The 17,415-nt window shown below is 46.9% G+C and overlaps 1 protein-coding gene and 1 long non-coding RNA gene across 4 annotated transcripts in view; one reads left to right on the forward strand and one right to left on the reverse strand.

Moving 5' to 3' along the window:
- Positions 1-14,909, reverse strand: part of LOC125706623 (polypeptide N-acetylgalactosaminyltransferase 18-like) — a 44,430-nt gene extending 29,521 nt beyond the window's left edge. Inside the window, exon 1 of one of the 3 annotated variants that reach the window (XM_048973374.1) lies at positions 14,399-14,909. In XM_048973374.1, coding sequence (XP_048829331.1) covers positions 14,399-14,651 — 253 coding nt within the window. In that variant the 5' untranslated portion in view covers positions 14,652-14,909. The other 2 variants (XM_048973376.1, XM_048973377.1) reach the window with 2 other exon arrangements.
- Positions 541-9,293, forward strand: LOC125706626 (uncharacterized). Its single transcript, XR_007382035.1, has 3 exons — positions 541-576; positions 1,045-1,135; positions 9,142-9,293. It is a non-coding gene; the product is annotated as an uncharacterized LOC125706626 (long non-coding RNA).
- Positions 14,910-17,415: the final 2,506 nt, after the last annotated feature.

Here is a 17,415-nt window from a genome sequence, read left to right on the forward strand (position 1 = left end):
TGCATGTTTGCATTGTCCCAGTGTTTGAGAGAACTTCAAATCAGCGGGGTTCAGCAGTGCAGGAGTTTCTGCGCCATCCACTTACAAACGCATCATAGTGTTTCGCATCTCAACGGAAAAACTCATTAAGAGGCACTTGTACACATTTGTATATGTACAAATAAAGGTGACCAGAATAACTCTGGGTATTCTGTCGCCACTTTGCACAGAAAGCTGTTTGGCACAGGAAGGGGGTGCTGCTCGGGCGTGATGCCAGTCCCTGACCAATGGCACTGAGCAGCAGGCGGGGGTACAGCTGTACAGACCCGATAAGGGCTGGGGGGGGGGGGGGTGCTATTCAAAACCAAGGGGAAAACTTCACAAAGGCTTTACAAACCACGACTTCCAGTTCATCTCCATCTGCAATTAGAATTGTTTCCTGAAAGCGCCCCCCCCCCCCCCCCCCTCCCCAACCACAGCAAACATCTCATGCCGCCACCTGATTCTGTAATGCATTTAAGTAGTAGAATCACTTATTTGACTTGCACAGTGAACCACTGGAAGGGATGCTGCAAGTAGATCTCCTTCAAACGTAAGGTAAGGACATTATTTGGGGAGAACACAGACAAAAGAAAAAAACAAAAAAACTTCCCTTTAAATTTTCTTATCTGAAATTTGTCAGTGTTTACAGTTTTAAAGATGTAAGCTAAAAAAAAAAAGACATTTTGGAGGGTACCTGCCAGGGTACCGGAGTCTAAGTACCTCTTTCTGGATGAGAAATAACAGACAACCCAGTTGCGGAATTAAGAGGCACATGGCTGATGTTCTTAATACATGCAAGTGCATTACTTTCATTGTCTTCTATGAAACATTAAAGCTGTTAAGTATTTTAATTTGCCACCGAAATAACTGTCGATGTGAACACTGCAGACGTCTGATTTAATCCTTCACTTAAGCTCCTTGGAGCATTAGGCGTTTACGTGCCTTTTACGCAAAACGGCTAATGATTTTATTTCTGTGTGAATCACTGTGACGTAACGGGCCACATCTATTTTTACTCTTCAGACTTGCATTTTTAAATGGAGGGAGGCGGTACCCAAGGACTTGCATGGGCTGGAGGGGGAGAGATAAGAAAGGAGAGGTGGACCTGAAAGAGGTAGGTGGTGAACATCCAGCGATGGTCACCGAAGCCCTCAGAGAAGCAGATCCTTCACTAGTGGGGAACTGATGCGAAACTACTGAAACTGTATATTTTTGTGCAATATTACTGGTGGGGGCAGTACAGTGGTGCAGTGGTTAGCACTGTTCAATAGCAGGGTTCAAGTTTCAACCATGGTTCCATGTGTGTGGAGTTTGCATGTTCTCCCCGTCATGGTGGGGTTTCCTCCGGGTGACCAGGTTTCCCCCCCACAGTCCGAAAACATACTGAGGATGATTGGAATTACCAAGTTACCCATAGGTGTGCGTGTGTGAGTGACTGGTGCGTGAGTGACTGGTGCGTGAATGCGCACTGTGATGGGTTTATGCCCCATCCTGGGTTGTTCCCCGCCTTGCACCCATAGCCTCCCGGATAAGCACCGGACCCCCCCGCGACCCAGAGTTGGATAAGCAGTTACGGAAAATGGATGGATGGATATTACCGGTGCAGATAACCAGCCAATCCCTGAGCTCCGTGATTCTTTAGTGAAACTGACGTCAGTGACGTTACTTGTTAAGATCCCATGATTGTGTTTAGCTCCCACATCATATACTGCAGGCAGTGAGATGCCAGTGAGACAGTGATGACCTGGGAGGCCGTAGGAAGGTTCTAAGTGGTGAACGAGGCGACAGAATCCCTCATCCTCTATTCCGGAAAATGGCTGATCAGCCCATGCCATAATCTCCATTATTTTAGTAGTTATACATGACATACTGATATGTTAACCAATATATCGTGCATTTCTGCTCTTCACCAATGTTTCTCTCACTCTCAACACCTTGGGAGGAAAAAGGAGGAGGAAAAAGGAGCAGGTCTGAAAAAACATAGACTCGAGTCACACTGAAGCTCCCAGAATTCCCAGCTAACAACCCACATGGAATTAGCAGACAGGTAAAGCTGGGGGGGGGGGAAGTGGAGTAGAGAGGAGTCACACTCCAGGACACCAGAAAAGGTCGGGGTTCGCTTTCCTGCAGCCCACACTCAGCTGAGGAATGTGGCACTTAGGGCAAGGTCTTAGAGTTTCAAAAGCTAAGCAGTAATCTTACAGGTGGGGTCGACAACCTGAGGGGCAGGAATACCTCTGCTGGCTGTTTTGATTTAATCATTATGTGGCTGACTGAGTCGCGCTAGAATATCGCCGAGTGAGGCTGGAGTTACCTGGCGAGCCGGCAATGTCTCTATTAAACGGACCACGCCACTGCATTTTGGGAAAAATTACCCACCTCAGCTGCTCCTGCGACAGCGGCTGAGGAAATGCTGCATTATTTTGCAACAGGAAAGAGGATCTCTGTCAGGGCTACAGCACCAGAATAACCCAACACATCCTGCCGATGTCACATTTTTACCAATCGAAACCAATCCCTAGCCTCCTGGAAGTTTTGGTCTACAGCTAATTTGCATTCCTTGCAGGAACTGCTGCATATGAGCGTGTGAGTTGTTAAAACAAGCAAATAACAGTGCGTAGGTGAACCGAATTAGCTCAGTTAACGAGGTGAGTATGTTCGTGAGTGAATAACAAAAAGGCAGCCGACAGGAATTGGGTGGATGGCTCTTTTCTTTAAAAGGAGATTAGGTCACCTAGGTCTTATCTGCACGGATTAGTACAATAGACCATGCGCTCATCTAAAGAAACCCCAGACGTCAGTCTGTTATAATGCCATTGCAGTACGCTTTCACGTTCCTCAGTTCATCATAATGCAAACCTTGTTACTTATGGAGAAAATTCAAGACGACTGTCAATAGATGTTGTCATTTAAGAAAATATGCACATCGAGCAAACAGACGTCCACAATGGGACCTCGGCCCCATGGGTCTGTGTCCTACGATCCGCAGACCATTGTTGTAACTGACATCCATTATCATAGCTGTCCGTGTTCATGCCTCAGCAGTACAATGTAAGCTGGAAATCGATGGCATTCATGGGAGGATAGAAATCTTTTCTTTCTAAAAAAAGAAGACTGATCTTAAGCTTACAAAGCCTCCCTGGGTGATCCTGTACAGTTTATGAAGAATGAAACGTCCAGAGATTATGTTTTTTTTTTTTTTTTTTAAGCCACAATCAAAAATGTAACTAAGACAACACAATGCTACCATTAAAATGTCTTGAGTTGGGGATATTTTTCTGCTTACAAACACGGATAACTCAACATCATTCGAGCGCCATATTTGGAAGAACGACTAGTTCTCCACCCACGAATTTTTCCAAGGAAAATGAGTAATGGATCACAGCAGCGACCCTAAACATCCCAGCTAATCCACCAAAGAATATATTAAGAGGAGAAATGGCAGAACTGATTTATTAACTGACTAAAGATCTCAGCTGTATCGACACATAAACAGTCTATTCAGGCAGTTTGTGCAACAATGGGTGGAAAGTACCATTCTTTACAATGAGGCATGAGATGTACTAGTATCTAAGAGAAGTTTAGGGCTTAACTTCTGGCTTCTAAAGGTTGCTCTACAATGAGCTTTGATTTTCCATTGCTTATTTTGTTTTCATAAATAATGAAATTGTCCGTCATTCAGGGTTTCTACATTTGACAAATTAAGAGTGGGATTACTGCTCTAGGACATATGAAAGACAAACACACTTTCAGGAAGTACTATACATGTATTTGTGTTGATAAATAATGAAAGGCCTAATTATATGTTCATATCAAAGACTGAATAAAGGACTGGATGACCGTTAGTCCCAGCTTTTAACAACATGTAAATAACCTGATATCTAAGTGTTCCTACCTCCTGTTGGGGGTTATACCTTATATACTCAAGCCGGCAAGGAAATCTTCACAATCCGTTCATTCCCTTCTCAACCCTCAGTCATGTGGTTCTGTTTGCAGCAGAACCGGAGTCAGCAGTTTCACATCAGTTCCCCACTAGTGAAGGATCTTCTTCTCTGAGGGCTTCAGAGACCATCGCTGGATGTTCACCACCTCCCTCGCTCAGCTCCACCTCTTTCCTTCTCTCTCCCCCTGAGGCGACAGTGCTAACCACTGCGCCACCTTGCTGCCCGCAGGAGGCATTGCATGAAATGCAATATTTAATTCATGCTGACCCTGATCATTTTCACCATTGGTGTCAGCCACAAGTCTTATTACACAAAACCCGAAGTCAAACCCAAAGAACAGAAACTGTTCAAGTAAACCTCCAAACTGCTTCTGGAGTTGAATCTATCAAGCTTGCATTTGCCTAGTTCAGCGTTCCTGTACAATCTTTATCACCATGGCAACAGAGCTGCAGGATCCTTTTCCAGGGCCTGACGAGACTCTTTGTGCTGGAGAAGCTGTCCGACCAGCAGCCTCTTCACCTGCTGACCGCCTGAAGCATGACTGGGCCCCGTGACTCACATGCCTTTGTTTAATATTTTGTGTTCTGCTCTAAATTGGCCTGTTACAGCTGATTTTCTGTGCTGTTCTGTTGCTGGCTCTTCACTCATCTCTGCAGGATGTAGAGATGGAAAAGGCAGGTCATCACGGACCACCCCTGCATCAGGGAGTCAGCTAAAACCAAGCAGTAGTCCAGCGGGAAGGGGCGGTGATGTCCTCATACTTCTCTCTTCCTGTGAAGGTTCCGGTCCCCAAACCTGCATTCCTTATCATACATTCCGGAAACAACTGCCAAGTTATTTTTGGAGGCCGGACTCCACTCATTTAGCTTTTGGAAACTGCGTGTTTACAAACCCATTTCCCAGATGGATGTCCTCGAATCACACGCCTGGGTGCCCACGGCGCTCTGTCAGAAGACATAATGGAAATGTTGGCGAAGATGAAGTTCCTCGCCCTCCAGCTCCGTTTACAGCTTTCAAAACGGGATGCAGAGCGTCACAAAGAAAACGCATTTGTCTGCATTTGTAAAGCGGCACACATCTCGTCACGCAGCCGCTGCCCTGGCATTTTGCGGTGAGGCGCCAGTGTTCCTTGTGTCACCTGCTCAAAGCTCATTTGGAATGAGAAAGCTTGGCTAACAGAACTGGGGGCCATTCACAGGGACCTTGCCTCACCTCCCGCTCAAACCCATAACCAAGCTCTGCAGCAGCTCCGCTCACAATCCACCAGTTCCAGGCACATCATTACCATCCTACACCACTCCATGTTCCCCAAATCCTCTTAATGCTGCACTTCACCGATTCAAACAAGTGTCTTATTAATTTCTTCCTTAGAAAGGTGCTTCTTCTGAGACACCCTAATACACTTTCACTCTCATACTCTGTGATACTCTTACACTCTCTGTCAGTCTTCTACAAAGAGCACCAAATTCACCAAATACATGTTGAAGTTGTCCAGGTTAATGGCCTGAACTCTTAAGATGCTCCCAGAATCAGTGGGTAAATTAATTCTTTTTCGTTTGTGTCATAGTTTCCACAATTAATTTACCCAGCTGAAAATCAATTACAGTGTGTAATTATAAACACAGATGAACAGACACCCCAACCGGTGCAGATGACACTAATGAATTAGTGAGATGGGGCAGCTTGAAGGAAATACGACTGGAGCAGCGACGCGAGACGGGCCACTGAGAGGATGAACGTTACTGCGCAAGCGAACACGCCAGTCCACCCTTTAGCGTCGTCCTGGAACCCAATATGCTCAGGAGGAAAGTGCCGTTTGACAGAATCAGGGCTTGAAATAGCTCAACTTTTCCTATCAAAGTCAGCCTGCCGAATCCCTCAGCATCCCAACCCAGTCTCCAGACCGTGACATGGCAGGCCTTCTAGAAAGTGCCACGCCTCCACCGTCCTGACCCCCAGTTTCAGTTTCACACCATCGGGTGCAGTTCCAGCAGTGCCGGACCGTTTACCACTGCCTGTGAAAGGTAACATCAGACCTTGCCAGCATCAAACTGTGACATCACCGCGATCAGGTTCTCCTGCTTCAGACTGGAATAGACGAACCCCAAAATTTATGGTACTGCGCCAGTTCTGGAGCAAACCCACTGGAGTCCAGTAATGCACCCATTGTGCTGAAGTAATGCACTGTTGTGAGCTGCAATCATTCAGATTCAGATCCCACTAGGCCAGAGGGCAGCAGTTGGCTGCAGGCTCGAGTCTCAAGGTCTACTCAATCTACTCAACTCTGCTTCAAAATCTCACACATAGCTCCTGGAAACTGAATCTGTCACGTCCCTAGTCTGGCTTCACCATCATGTCGAAGACACTCGAGCTTTTCAGCGTTTCAGGATGGCCAACGTAATTTATCTATAAGAGGTAAAGTGATGAAGCAAAGAAGGATATAGAAAAGTAGCCCAAACACTGTTAGTTCGCCGAGTTTTAGCCAAGATAGTAGGAGGCGACGGCTGGCAAGGTCATCACGGATCTGGGCATGACCCGAGTCCACTCTGCCAGCTCCTCGGAGCTACAGATGGTATCATGGAAGCATCTTTGTCAGGGCTCTTCAAATCTGGCCCTGGATTCCAGATCCAGGCCTCGTTTTCAGCTCTCTCCAGCAGTTAGTTTAATAATTACCGATTCCGATTGGCCACAGAGGCTTCACACCTGACTCACAAGTAAAGGAAGGCTGGGAAATCAGCAGGGCTCAGCCCTTGAGGACTGACATTCGAATAGCCCCGATCTGTGAGATGAAGGACCCCAGTGCTAGCCAGGGGAACATAGACTGAAAACCTCTGAAAGACCTTGAGGTTCACAGACGTCACCAGAAGGGGAACTCGCTGTCACTAAGCAGAGTGTCTAACTCCAAACACATTCAGGCCTCATGCATCACTAGCCACCCAGAAAAAAGGAATAATTACTTCCTCCGGCCGTGGCTTGCATCTCAGCACGTCCCGGCTGGAAGAGGAATGTTTGGGGGTGGGGCTCGGTGGCATTCCACCCGACAGACCAGGTCACATCGAACCCAGATAGTGTTACCGAATCCCCAGGAAGTGGTACTGGTGGCTTGATTTCCAAGGGGGGGGGGGGGGGACATGTCACCTGTCCCTTGTAATCAAGTCCTGGTAACAGCGTGATATGTGCTCAGTCTGTGACTTTTTGATGGTCTAACGTGGGTAGGTTTCCAGTAGGATGTGGTTAGGTTACAACACCAGAAGTTTGTAGGCTCACGTCCCAAGAACTACACCCCTGTGTTGTACCTTTGAACAAGACACATAACCTAAATAGCTTAGCAGTTGTTAATTATACAGCATGTCATTAATTTTGGATAAAAGCCCCCACTACGCAATTATATTATTCTGGTGAATGTTTGATTTCAGTTTTAATATTTCATTGTTGTAGCTTACATACGAATTTATGTTCTGAAAAGGAAAGTATCACTTCAGCGGCTCGCAGACTTGTCCCTGCACAGCTGAAGTCCAGCTCGGGTGATGATGTGAGCACTTTGTATGACATATCAAGTGCTGACGTCCTTTAAGAGGAAAGGTCAGAACACCTGCCGCGCTGTGAGTGAGCGGCCCGGATTTCCTCACTCTCGCTAGCGTGCAGACAGACACTCTTAGCTAGCTTCCCACTGCGGCTCCGGAAGGTTCCGGCCGCTCTCTGCTGCTTAAAGACATGATTCCCGATGATGTCAGGGCAATCCAACTGTGGCACTGGCCTCCTCAAACCATGGGGCCCTGCGGGCGGCAGTCAACCAAACCCGCGGGAACCAGTTCAGATGGTTCCGGAATTTGCGGCAAAACACGAGCCATAGCCAAATTAGAAAATAAGAGTTGCTATGGCGATGGCAATCACTCTTGCACCATCGAGCTGTTGTTTCACGGTGTCGTCTATAATTCATGAAATGGGATGTGTGTGGAAAATGAAAAGTGTCAATATATGCCAAGTTATTCAAGTATTGAACTGATCCGTGGAGCATTTTACTCTAAAACCTCACAAAAACCCCTGCAGAAAATGACAAAACTAATTATCGCCACGAAACATAACAAATTGATGATATGAATTCATTGCCCATCACCAACAGAGTGTTCTGCCTCTTGGCAGGACTCCCACAATGCATTGCTCCATTATGGTGTAACCTCAATACACCTGCACGTGCTCCCCGTTCCCTCAGCATCTGAGGGTGGCCCCAACCTGAACACCAGGGCCGAAATAACTGCAACTCTGATTTACCCCAACAGAGGTCCTGCTGGTTCAGTAACCAAGTTTGAAAGCTTGTTTTCCAGTGTATATTCCCAAAATCAATGTTAAAACCGAACGCACATTTTCAACATGCCGCTCACATTAATGAGCGCTTTCCAAAGAAACGGTCTCATCTCTCGGTTGAGATGTTCTCCCTGTTTGTTCACATTCCCATCTCTACTTAGAGTAAATCATGTTAAGACACAGCTCACCTCACATCATGTTTGTCCTGGTAATAATGGGGCCGAAAGCTATACATAGCAAAACTGGCCCAGATTCCAGCATCCTTCCCCCCCCCCCCGAGTTGCGATACCTTTATTGCCGAGACTTTCCTCTATTTTGCAAAACACCATGAATAATGTATAGGTTTTGACCCCATTTCTTTTTAATTTCTCTGAGAGTGTTTCTGGGAAATGCAGGCTGCTAAGCATCTCACAGGTCTGCAGTTTGTTGAAGCACTTTCATCCGTGAGAAAGCCATACATGAAAACACCACACACACACACACACACACACACGCCGTGACTGGGACAAGTGAAAACGAAATTAAACGATTTACTACTCGTACAAGTATGAGAAGCGCCACACCAGGATGTGTGAGAACTGAGGCGTTCCATCACACTCTCCTTTTTAAGACACGCGCACATAGCAGTGAGAGTGAAACTTGGGATCTGAGGAGATGCGGTTACCATGTTAAGCACAGAAATTAGGAATCAGCAACCTTCTGGTCACAGAGAGGTCCAACCTGCTGACCCACACCCTGCCTCCCAAAATTCAAATCCAATCACGGGCATCACAAAATACAGCACAGCCTCCTGACCTTTGCCCAAGCATAACATCTAACTCCCTTCATAACTAAGCTCCTAATGTCCTGCCTGTTTCTTCCCATGCGGCAGGAAGCTCTTGGGTGAGGAACCCTGCAGAGATGAAGCTTAATGTGATCCTCCGGCCACTAACAAGGGACTTCGTTCCCCAGCAGAGCAGCTCTGCCAGGCAGAGACCGGCTGTCCGAGGAGGACCACCCATCGACTGCGAGTGGAAGCTCTGCAGAGGTTTGGGACTGCTGGTTTCCTTGTGGGAAGGGGGGGATTGCGGGGGGGGGGGGGGGGCATGAGCGACAGAGCGGCTGTGGCCAGCTGTGGAAACTCATAAGCACCTGCTACAGACAAATCGTGCTGCAGCTTGCCAGCAGTGAGATGTCCTAGCAGTGCGCTGGCACGACGAGCCACATGCAGAAGGCGGGCATCAGCCCGGTGAGGGCGCCATTCGGCTTGGAGGCATCCGGCCAAGGCTGACAGAAGCTGCTGAATGGAGCCTGATATCAGGATGAAAGCAGGAAACTGATTAGAATCTGAAAGGAAGCGAGATCAACGACACAGGCAATGCATAACGGTCTGCTCACTTACATCACGCCCGTCTGAGACTAAAAGAATGTGCGAGTTTTTGGCTTTGCCTGACTTTCTCATAAAAAAAGGATTCGGGTCGAATAATCAGCTTAACTCGGCACACAAAAGGAGGTGTGTGGGGGGGGTTGGGGGTTATTCCATGAGTAGGAGAGACCAGCTGCGGCAAAACGGTAGAAGGGGACAGGACCATCCATCACTGACCTGAAATCCCTGAGACTGACATGCTGCTGTAGGATTTCCGCAGTCAACCACACTGCCCTCGGTCACGTGCCTATAATCAGCCGCTTCTGTGAAATATCCAGCACTGTTTAGCCTAGCAGGAAGCGAAAGCCCATATTTAAAGCATTGTTTTGGGGTGAGATGGGTCATCACAGCTTTGGCTTGCAGTACTACAATAAACTCATTACTGTACAACTCACCACCGAGTTTCTCAAAATTTAGGAAAGAAAGGTAATTTCCCGCTAAGTAATGGTCGAGAGATGACACAACCCCCCACCTGTCATGGGGCTTTTACAGATCCCCCAGAGCCATGACCGATTTAGGGTACAGGAAGAGCGCCTCCTAGTGGTCTTCATATACCTCAGCATTGCTGGACCCATCCAATCAGTGTTCCTTTTGTCAGCCTAAACCCAGATGACATCACCCATGCCACCCAACCCAACTAAACCCCTTACACCGCCGCCACATCAACATCTCCTCTCGCCTGCTCTTTGCGACAGACCCTCCGACAGACAGTTCGCCCTCATGTTCTCCTGCAGAAGGACTCGCTCATGGCACAGCAGTGACACAGATGGAGCACACCGCCATGGAGGGAAGAAGCCAGGCGCTGATCACACGCCCCATAAGGTTACACAACCATGGGACAAGCAACAGATGGCCGCAACACCCCCAGCCATCCATGGACGGAGCCATAAAAGCCCGATTGTAATTAGCATGAAGGACGAAACCTCAGGAAAAGGTTGCAGGTCCAAGTCCCCAAAGGACCCCTGCAGACAGCTTGAGGTTTGCTCTTCTGAGAGCTGTGCTATGGAGGACCCCTTCATGTCAGACTCTACACAAGTAGGCTGGCAGACAGTCCCAAGCTAAATCCGATGTATCGCAACCAGTCCCGGAGGAATTCCCTTCCTCCGTCCAGGGAGAAGTCACTGCCGCATGGATTGCCACAGACTACATTTCAAATCACAGCAGTTTTTAAAACGCATTCCCGGTGGCAGAACTCCATGGCAGTTTAAATACACTGCTCCTCTAAATCAACAGACACAAGGAACGTCTGAAGGCCCATTTGCATAACTCCTCGGCTCACACGAGCCGGCCGCTTCCTGCAGAGAGATGCTGCATCTTCTCCTCCAGATCCCGGTCTTCAGACGCGAGTCACCAGCAAGCCGAGGAGGAGGAGGATAGGGTCAAGAGCAAGTGCTTCAGACAGCCCAGCGTGAGATGTATACCATTTTGGTCGCCATTTCTCCTATCGTGCCACTCATTCTGAGGCAATGTACAGTATGAAACTGGATGCTGTCACGACAGAACATGAACGTACATCATCCATACCATATACAAACATGCCAGGCAGCAAAAAAAAGAAAACCCCGAAGTCAGTTGTCCATCTCATGAATAAATTAAATTCACCAAAACGTAGGGTAGTGCGTATATCGACACGGTAGAATGCGATGCCTATGATCGAAATGTTGGGCTCACTGTTGGGCCCCAAAACAAGACCCTAAACCCCCAATTGTTCCAGGAACTGGCTGATCCTGCTTTAAATAAAGAAACATAAAACATTTTTTAAAAATTATATATTATACTTCATTCTGGACACCAATCATCTTGCTCTAGGGACATGACAGTATCGACATGGGTTTAATAAGAGACTTAAGCCCCCATTGTGCCTGGGGGGGGGGGGAAACGCTGCTGTCGATCTGCCACCCTCTGTCAGGCTGCGACCGTAGCAGGAACCTTACAGCCGCTGGTCATCTGTCAAAAAACATTAAAAATCGGGATCTTCCTTCACAGGAGCTGCTTCGGAGGAGCTGAACCTGCACCTTCTCTCCATTTAGCATTTGGCTCCCAACCCAGGAGAGTCTCAGTCCTGTGCTGACGGCATCTGGTTAATTGCAAGAGCACGACAGACACTCCTGCTTCCCCTTAACGTACATGGCCTGCTCAGCCATGAAGCAGACTTCATGGCTTTAGTGCAGAGCGTAGACATCTCGGCCAGAAGCAGTCCCGACGCATGCACACACAAAACGACCACATTTACTCTGCCCATTTCCAGTGCTGAGTCAGGCAAGTCAAACTAAATGACACACGGGGTCACGGCTCCATTAACGAAATGACCTGACATGCACAGCACCACGGGCGGCACATCTGCCGTCCGCTGACACTCAAAGCCCACCAAGGATGCTGAATGTTAAAATAAGCATCTCATAGGGACAGCAGCCTATGCCAGTGGTACGGAAGACTGCTTCAGGCATCGTTACACCCAGTTGTGGGGAGGAAGGGGATAATGAATTAGAGTTACACACCTGTACGATTCTATACGGGCACATTTTAAGCCGCCCTCAGTCCATTAGTCATTACGTAGCAAAGGACCGGATTCAGAGTACAGGGCCAGCGTCAGTGCTCTTACTATAGGTATAGGAATACATGCTTTAGATCTAAATTTCCTGTTGATGTAAAGCTTTAAAAGAAAAGGCGAAGGTATCTGGCTGATCCACCGTGTCACTCGCCGGAGTCTTTTTGGAACCATGTTTGCACAGCATGTGGAGACCGAAGCACGACATGCCAATTCGAGATTCCGTACAGCACACGACGGGACGATATAAATGTCTCAACCACAGATGCTCAGATCTATAACACAGCAGTACTAAATGGAGCTCATCTGTTTTCTACAGTGGATGCAGAATACCACCCACTGCTCACACTTGGTCATCCACCCACGCCACACAATTTCATTAACTGCACATCCAGGTGCCCCTTGACCCGACGCCAGGAAAAAACAGGCAGGAGATGGATGCTCACCCGATTAGCACCGGTAATTAGAGCTCAGAAGCACGTTTTATCCTCTAACGAGCCTCAGGAATTTGCACCTGTAAACTATCAGTCCATGTTGAAGCAAAAAAAAAAAAAAAAAAAAAAATCACCCAGAATGCACTGGATGATGGTTTTTCCCACTCACAAGCATTATGGATCATCAGTTACACAGCTGGACTTGACTGTATAGACATGCTGGGAGGTGCTGTTGGGCATTGGGTGGGTGGGGTCATTCCAAGAGACCCAGGGTGGACCCCTGATGCAGTCATACCATCCATATACAGGTATACAGTGGCACAAAATAACATTTCCCCAGGAACTGCAGTGAAGCAGACAGACTGCATTGACAGGGCGAGGTTTTGCACAGGGTTTAACATGCAAAACAGATGACAGTGTGAAGCCCGGGGGGGGGGGACACAAAGGTTTATATACATAATGCAGTGAAAGAATGCAATCAATAAGTAACAGTAGCATAAAAAGGCACAATACACACAGAGACTGAAACCAAACAATAAAACTCACAGCAAGCTCAGGCAGACCCCTGCATCTCTCCATCAGCCAAGATCTGCAGACATCGATGCCTCCCTCACATTCCCACAATGCCACGGGGGACATCTGCTGTTACGCAACAGCAAGTAGGAAAGATGAGCGAGAGTCTAACTTAACATGTATGTGTGGCAGCCAACGGCCAGACAGCCGTCACATAAACACCCTTCCAGAGTGGCCGGGCCCCAGCTGGCTAGGCACCTGCTCTTCATACCGCGACCTGACTGCCTCACAAGAATGATGGAGGACAGCCGTTTTAAGTCACTGGTAAGCAGTCATGTGCAGATCTTCCCAAAGAATGTTTCAGAAAAGAATTTATCTGGAGCCAGTGGATTCAGCCAGGACTTTGTCCTACAGATCTCCCGGCATGCAGCTCAAATCTGGGCACAGTGCAAATACAGGCACAGGCAAGCCAGAGCACTAGGAGCAGAGCAATGCTCACAATATGGAGTGAGTAATCACTCATTTCTCTACCAAAGTGAACAAGAAGCATGCTTGTGGAGCGGCCAGAAAGCGATATGCTTAGTTTTACATGCTGATACTCCGACTGCATTAGAATACCTCACATTTAACACCAAGGATCAGGAAACCACCGCGCACACTGCATTTCCTCCATAAAAGCATTACTCGTGACCTCAACTGAGACAAATTAAGTCTAACTGCATCCATCTATTAAAAGTTCGTATTTAGGAACCTCCAGGCTTTGCGGTTTACCGTGGCCATTAAGCACATCACTTACATATAATATGCTATAAAACGCCAGCAGCAACAACATAAAAATGCACAATAACGACTGTCGTTTATGAAGCACTGCGTTAGTCCACAAGCACATCTCACTTCTACTCGACCAAAGCAAGTACTCAAAAGTTTAGCAGAAGTACTAAACACGAATGGTTAGAACAAATCGGATGCAGGCTTGTTAATGTAATATAATATTAAACCATCTGTTTGGGATAAATCTGCTTACACGTATGAGCGGATCCAGACATTAAAAACAGTATAATCATAGATTAAGCACCACAGATGTACCTAATATTACATATTCACAACATGAAGATGCACTTATATAACCTACCCCTACCGAAAGTATCCAAACCAGTACTGAAGACGAAACATTGGCGTCCAGTAAAGGAGAACATGCGGAGATGGTGATGATGATGGGAAGGTGTACCTTGAATGTGTTTGTTGACCACACTCTCGAGTCGGTTAAGTCTCTCGATAATGCGTAAAGTTTCCCCTCCTTTGCCATCCCCATCCGCCTTTTTCTCCGGTACCGGCTCCGGGGTCCGGACGTACACGTTGGCGATGTAATTAGTGACCCATCCGACATACAGCAGGCACGCAATGTTGGTCATGCCGCTCAGGATCACGCATGTCGACACCAAACTTTTGGTTCTCCTGGCGCAAGCCATCCCCAAATACATCCATGAAGCCCCCGGCCGATCGGACAGCCACACCGGTTAGCCTGAAGCCCGGCTCATGTGGACGGAACCGGACAGCCAGAGACCCTGTTACTGCATCGACAGAGTCCGTACACCCCACCTGGGGAAAGAAAGTGTGACCCCGGCAGACTCTGTAATCGGCGCGTTACGGAGCTCGCAACGGGGGGGAAACGCAGCCGTCGGGGGGCATCGGAGAGCGCCGGTAGATGTAAGATCAGCAGCCTTCCAATGCAAACCGCTATTAACTAAATTTAGACTATTTAGCTACTCGGTCCGGGATGCAAGTAATACGAAACCGCTGGCCAATCAGAGGTGTGCGCTGAGCCTCTGGCCAATTAGAGGCGTGCGCGGAGACTAGGCTAGCCAATCAAGAGTCGGGGGTGTCTTTTCTAGCCACGTTATTCCCAGGACCTTATAATGACAAATAATTACTCCGAAGTACTATTTTTTCTAAGAACAAAGCATGTCTAGCAGATTTTTTTTAACTGTGCATACTGTGAAAGTTAACAGAAATTAACTCAACTGCCTCTGCCTTGGTTTGCCAGATCTGATCGTATTTCTCCGGGAGATTGACAGAGCGAATGCACTAGGAGACTGCCATTAACAAGCTAATAATATTTGACATTGATAAGCTGGGATCATCATATTAAGCTATGTACGTGGTTTTTCTGTTGTCTAAAAAAGTAATTATAATATGCTCCTTCCCAATGCACTCGCCGGTAATTACCCAAATAAATACTACCGCCCTTCAAACTGACAATTATAATTTAAAATACATGAAAATAATTAAATAATTAATTGGAGTTGGAAGGAAAATTTCACGGAGGCTTGGCCGTGAATCACAGCGCAGATCTTAGCACCATTAAGGTTTGCGCAGATTAATACCGTAATTGCGCTGCAGTGTGTTTGGGTTCATATATATTCGGATTAACGTTATTACAGCGACAGGAAAAGCACAGAGAAAAACTAAGTAGGGGCACTGATGGATAAATGACACCGTTAGAATAGTGATAAAATGAACATTTAATAGCCAAACAGTTTAGTTAAGCGTTTATTATAAACGTGTCGGAACCGAAAAGGCATGCTTTTTTATATCCAGCCGTGGATATATAGTCTATAATCAAACCGGGTATTGTGACCGCTACTTGTTCACTTATTAGTTAAATGCATATCTGTTTAATCCGAGTTATTTATGAGTTAACCAGACATCGGTTACGTGTATAGGTTACATATTAAACTGTTACATGCCAGTAATTTAAGGCAGCGGGTTGAAGTTCGTCTGTCTGGGAGTTTCGCATCTTATACATAATACGTAAATAATTTTAAACAAAACTGTATATTTACATTAAGCATCTAATCAGAATGTAGACTTGTAAATAATTATACGTATGCATCAGCTGTGTTTTTTGAATTGCATTTATCTATCAAACAATTCAGTACAATTCAATGATAATGCTTAAAAAAATAAGTAAGATATTTTAATCCCCTTCTTGGTAACTTGGCTCCAGACAGAAATCCTCTCCTAATTTAAAATGATTAAAATATTACCCTTGGTGGATGGAGTTAAACTAAGCTATGATGAGGAAAACTTTCTTTGCTGCTAATTATCATTTAAACGTGATGTCATGGCTTGGCAAGGCAGACTGCCCGGTGATTTATTATTTCTTAATCTGTCCTCACATTGAAGTGGCAGAGCACTAATGACTGGCTAAAATCTTCCATTATCAGATTGTGTAGCCTTTTAAGATGAGTACGGCTGCTTTTGGTTTTAGGACAGACTGAAATGATAGAACTACATATTTTGTGTTTTACACAATGAGGCATTTAGTAAACAAGACCGATAACGTCCCAATTATATCGACTGCATGCCAGTATTCCAACACTGAGTAAAATATGAAAAAAAAAATGGTAAATGTAAGCTTGTTATATCAAAATGGCACATTATCAATCATCAGTCAATGTTTAAAAAAACGAGCCAGGCACCCAGGAGCAGGGGCGCCGCTAAGGGGGGGAAAGTTGGGACAATTCTAAGGGCCCACGCCCTTTAGGGGCCCCCAGAGATCTGAATGGGTGTGGTAGGGGGGCCCAACCTCATATTTTGTCATAGGGCCCAAAATTGCTAGCGGCGCCCCTGCCCAGGAGCAATACCAGAGTTTTATGGATGCTTACTGTTCACACCCCAGTAGACCAGCAAGTGGCTTATCCATCCATCCATCCATCCATCCATCTGTCCATCCATCCATTTTTTGCTGCTTATCCAAGGCCGGGTTCACGAGGGTAGCAGACTGAGCAGGGATGCCCAAGCCTCCCTCCCCCCAGCCACCTTCTCCAGCTCTTCAGGTGGGATTCCAAGGCGTTTCCAGGCTGGCCGAGAGACATTATCTCTCCAGGGTGTGCTGGCTCTGCCCTGGGTTCTTCTCCCAGTGAACATGCCTGAAGCACCTCCGCAGGGAGGCATGGATTACTCTGAGCTCCTCCTCAATGTCTGAGCTCTTCTCCCCTAAAGATGGAACACATCCCCTGCCTTTGCCAATCCAAAGGCAATGTCCTCAACCTTCATCCAATGTTGAAGATACATATCTGCCAAGACAGCCCAATATCAAGGCTTGTCAGTGAGATTCAGGAGCACCCCAAAGTAGTCCTTCCTTTGCTTGACTATATGCCCATTTGAGGTCGACAGCTCTCCATCCCTGCTGTAAGCCCAGCTTTCCCCTCCTGAGGTGCCTGATGGTGTTCCAGAACCTGT

This window comes from Brienomyrus brachyistius, chromosome 13 (assembly GCF_023856365.1).
Source record: "Brienomyrus brachyistius isolate T26 chromosome 13, BBRACH_0.4, whole genome shotgun sequence".
Classification (NCBI taxonomy): domain Eukaryota; kingdom Metazoa; phylum Chordata; class Actinopteri; order Osteoglossiformes; family Mormyridae; genus Brienomyrus; species Brienomyrus brachyistius.